This window comes from Pollachius pollachius (genome assembly GCF_949987615.1).
Source record: "Pollachius pollachius genome assembly, chromosome: 4".
NCBI classification, from domain to species: domain Eukaryota; kingdom Metazoa; phylum Chordata; class Actinopteri; order Gadiformes; family Gadidae; genus Pollachius; species Pollachius pollachius.
In genome coordinates, this window is record NC_136937.1 from 30,661,628 (window position 1) to 30,665,105 (window position 3,478).

The following is a 3,478-nucleotide window of genomic DNA, read 5'->3' on the forward strand; positions in this document are numbered from 1 at the left end:
GGCTGCAGACTAAATGTGACTCTTTTCCCCATCCTTTCTCTCTTCGTCTCCCTCTCTCACGCACTCCCTCCATCTCTCCTTCTCTTCCCCTCTCTCCCCCCTCTATCTCTCTCTCTCCCTCTTTCTCCCTCCCCCCCCCCCGCCCCCTCTCTCCCTCCCTGTCTCTCGCCCCTCCCTCCCTTCCTCCTGCAGATCATCCTGAAGTAACCTTTGGTAGGGGAATGCAGGACAGCCACTCCCATCAGCCCGTCTGTAAATACCACATGGCGCTCCCGCCACCTGCATGCCCAGTAGTATGAACCGCTACGATTTAACCCATAAGGACAGGAGACCCCCCCCCCCCTATACCACCACCACCACCCCCCCGACCCCTTACCGTGTAACATACACACATAGAAAATGATATACACATGTATTGCTAGAAGAAAAAGATTATTAATATGACGAGAAGAAAAAACAACGAAACGACCGGATATTTGTATGTACAGACTACGCAGCCGACGCCGTAGAGAGAGAAGACGTTCGGTTCCGATTTTTTTCACGATCGTTCTCTCTCTGGTGTTCCCACCGTACACTTGGGCATTGCGCTAAGAAGAAGATAAAAGACATTGGATGTCGGACGTGAGGGAAATGTTCCGAAAAGTAAAAACTCTGGCAAACTGTCACGAATTGGCAGTTGGCATTTATCGGGAAATGTCGGACTGTCGCAAGAACGCAACACTAGAAGAAAAAAAGAACGGCGTTGCGATCAAGATTTTTTCGGTTTGTGCGCCGTTCGGTTCGTACGATTTCCCTGTTTGAACTCTGCGACAGCTGTGGACACACACACTTGATGTTGTCGAGTCGTGAAGGGTGGAGGACAGTCCTTTTGAGAAAGTCCCATAAACAAATATACACACACACAGTTTGGTTTGTGATGGAACTAGCCTCACCAGTGGTGTGCAGATGCCATAGTGAAGATAACCTCCAACCAAACCCTGCCAACGTCATGACAGTGGATCTTCTTCAATCGCCAAACCGACATTGGACAACACACGGAGGACGAGGAGTGGGCGGAGTATAAACATTTGGGGGCGGGGCTGAGGTGGGAGGGACAGGCGAAACTGTTAAGCAAGCTAAGATGATTGTTGTTTCCATTTTCTTTTCCCTCTCCCCATGCCATGAGGCTTGAAAAGCAAACAAGATCCACACCGGAGCTCCGCTCACTGTTTATGGCCGTGTGTGTCGATGGTTCATCGGTATGAATTGGAAACCGGAGTCCATGACTAATAATCCTCAAAGCTGGAGCCTGTGCCAAGGGCTCAGCCAATCAGGCTCCAGAGTCCAGTGTGTGTGTGTAGAAGTGTGTGTTTGTTTAAGTTGCTTTGTTTGGGCCTGATGATCTGCAGAGCAGACGTGGACGTTCGAAGGGGATTCCAAGAAGGGTCCGGACAGAAAATGCTCAGAGTGACTAAAACGAGCCAAAAAAACGAAACGGAAATCGGTTGTATTTCGGTCACCGACTACGACGACCGCGACCCCCGTCAGGCACACGGAAGGCTTGAACTTAGAGGTTAACCCGCGATCTTCGGTTGGTCGAGTCCTACCCCCCCCCCCCCCCCCCCCCCCGGCCCAACCCAATCCCCCCAAGCTCGCACCGATAATCCTGTTCAACTCGAGAAAAAAAGACAAACAGTAGAAGTGCCTAAAAAAAATGTTTGTGTCGTCGTTTGCGTTGGTTTAGCGTTCTTAGCGTTATTTTTTGGCCGTTTTTTCGGGGCGTACAAAAAAACAGTTCACGCTTTTCGGGCGTGTATCACCCTTAAGTCAAGTCAAGTTAACAAAGTACTCCACGTACACATATCGTACTCCCACGATGGCGTTTTCTTTTTACGATATAGGCCGTTTGGCTAGCTGTCGGTCAACACCACAAGTGACTTTGAGACGTCGTAGAACGGAGACGAATCGTAATATCATCGTAGAATGTCGCGGGGGACTGTTTTTCATGGTGCACCATTGTTTTTTTTCTTTTGTTTCTTTTTTTTTTCCACGGCTCGCGTTCGTTTACACAGAGAATGTTGAGTGTTATTTTCCATTGTGAAATTACAAAAAAAAGGAAAAATAAAAAGGAGAAAATGTATTGTAAAACTGCGTAATGTATGTAAAATGTCTCAAACTTTGGAGAAGTGGATATTCACGGTTCTAGAAATGTATTCAACGTTATTTAAAGTCTGTGTTGTGTGTACTATCATTGTATGTATGGACCCCCCCCCCATGTTATATTTCAATCAAGATCATGGAACAACTTTAAAGATAGTTTTAGCTTTCCCCTGGTGATTGTATTCGCTGACTAGCTAATCAGCTAATAGCTAAACACATTTAAAAGTTGTCTCCAAAAAATAAAACTCTTTTCCCAACTGTCCTAATTAGGTGTCCACACCTTAATCACACGAGACAATCCACAATCACACAGCCCTTATTGTAAGGTACTTCTGTTTTTTGGTTTCAAACATCCTCTAGACTCTATTAAATTGATAGCCCCCTTTAAAACATCTGAGCGCGGAAGGTGATTTTTTCATTATTTAATTTTTTACCCTAATTTATCTTAGGTCAACCAAATGAAAGACGAAAAGATAACAAACGTTGTATAATATTTTATTTTGAGATGAATGTAATTTATTGAGCTGTGCTGTCTGTCTGTATTGTTTGAGGGGGTGGGGGGTGAAGCCATGGAATGAGAAGGTGGGGGGAGCGGGGGGGGGGGGGCATAGGGATCTTTAACGGTTGACTCGAGATATGACTCTTCGATTGCCTTCTCATCCAGACAGAACATAGTGTTGTTGCAGAGGCGCGACTAGAGTTGCCTGTGTTGTTAGGACATACAAATCTCTATTGTATAGATTAACATTTTACCAAAAAATTTAAAAAAAGATACGAAAACGTTTAAAAAAATATGTACTTTTCACTAGTCTGCTAGTATTTCATAACGATATTAAGTTGTTGCTGTGGCAACCTAACGTTGCAATTACTAAAGTTGGGTATTTTTGTAAATTACATTGATAAGTTGTTTTGTTTTTTGTTTTTGTTTTTTTCCTAGAACACTGAACACGATTTAGATCGTGACGGAGATTAAAACCTTTTGTCTTTCACGAGATTACGACGACAGACCGGATATTTTCATTAGCGAGCCGCGGCCTTTGTAGCGCTGCACGTGTAACACTTAAATAGGTATAAAGTGATCGATGTTACATAGAGTAAATATATATATATATATCTATATATATCTATATATATATCTATACGAGAACTAAATGATATATACATGAATAAGATGTTTAACCACCCCCCCCCCGGTGTCAGACCCCCAAGGCTACACCCTCTTGAAATGTTTAAGCTGTTTTAACTGAAATGTTTAAACTGAAATGTTTTAACGTATGTATCACTAGATTTAAGGATTGCACTTTTTACACTGTTCAAAGATGTCATCTTTTACCCCCCA

At 43.8% G+C, this 3,478-nt stretch overlaps 1 protein-coding gene across 1 annotated transcript in view; it reads left to right on the top strand.

Annotated features, from left to right (window-relative positions):
- LOC307074691 (muscleblind-like protein 2a) overlaps positions 1 to 3,478 on the top strand; it is a gene marked incomplete at its 5' end in the record, with an annotated part of 239,675 nt that extends 236,197 nt beyond the window's left edge. The window contains 1 exon segment of the mRNA XM_079734959.1: positions 193 to 3,478. Within this exon segment, the coding sequence (XP_079591085.1) occupies positions 193 to 299 (107 nt within the window). The 3' untranslated portion in view covers positions 300 to 3,478.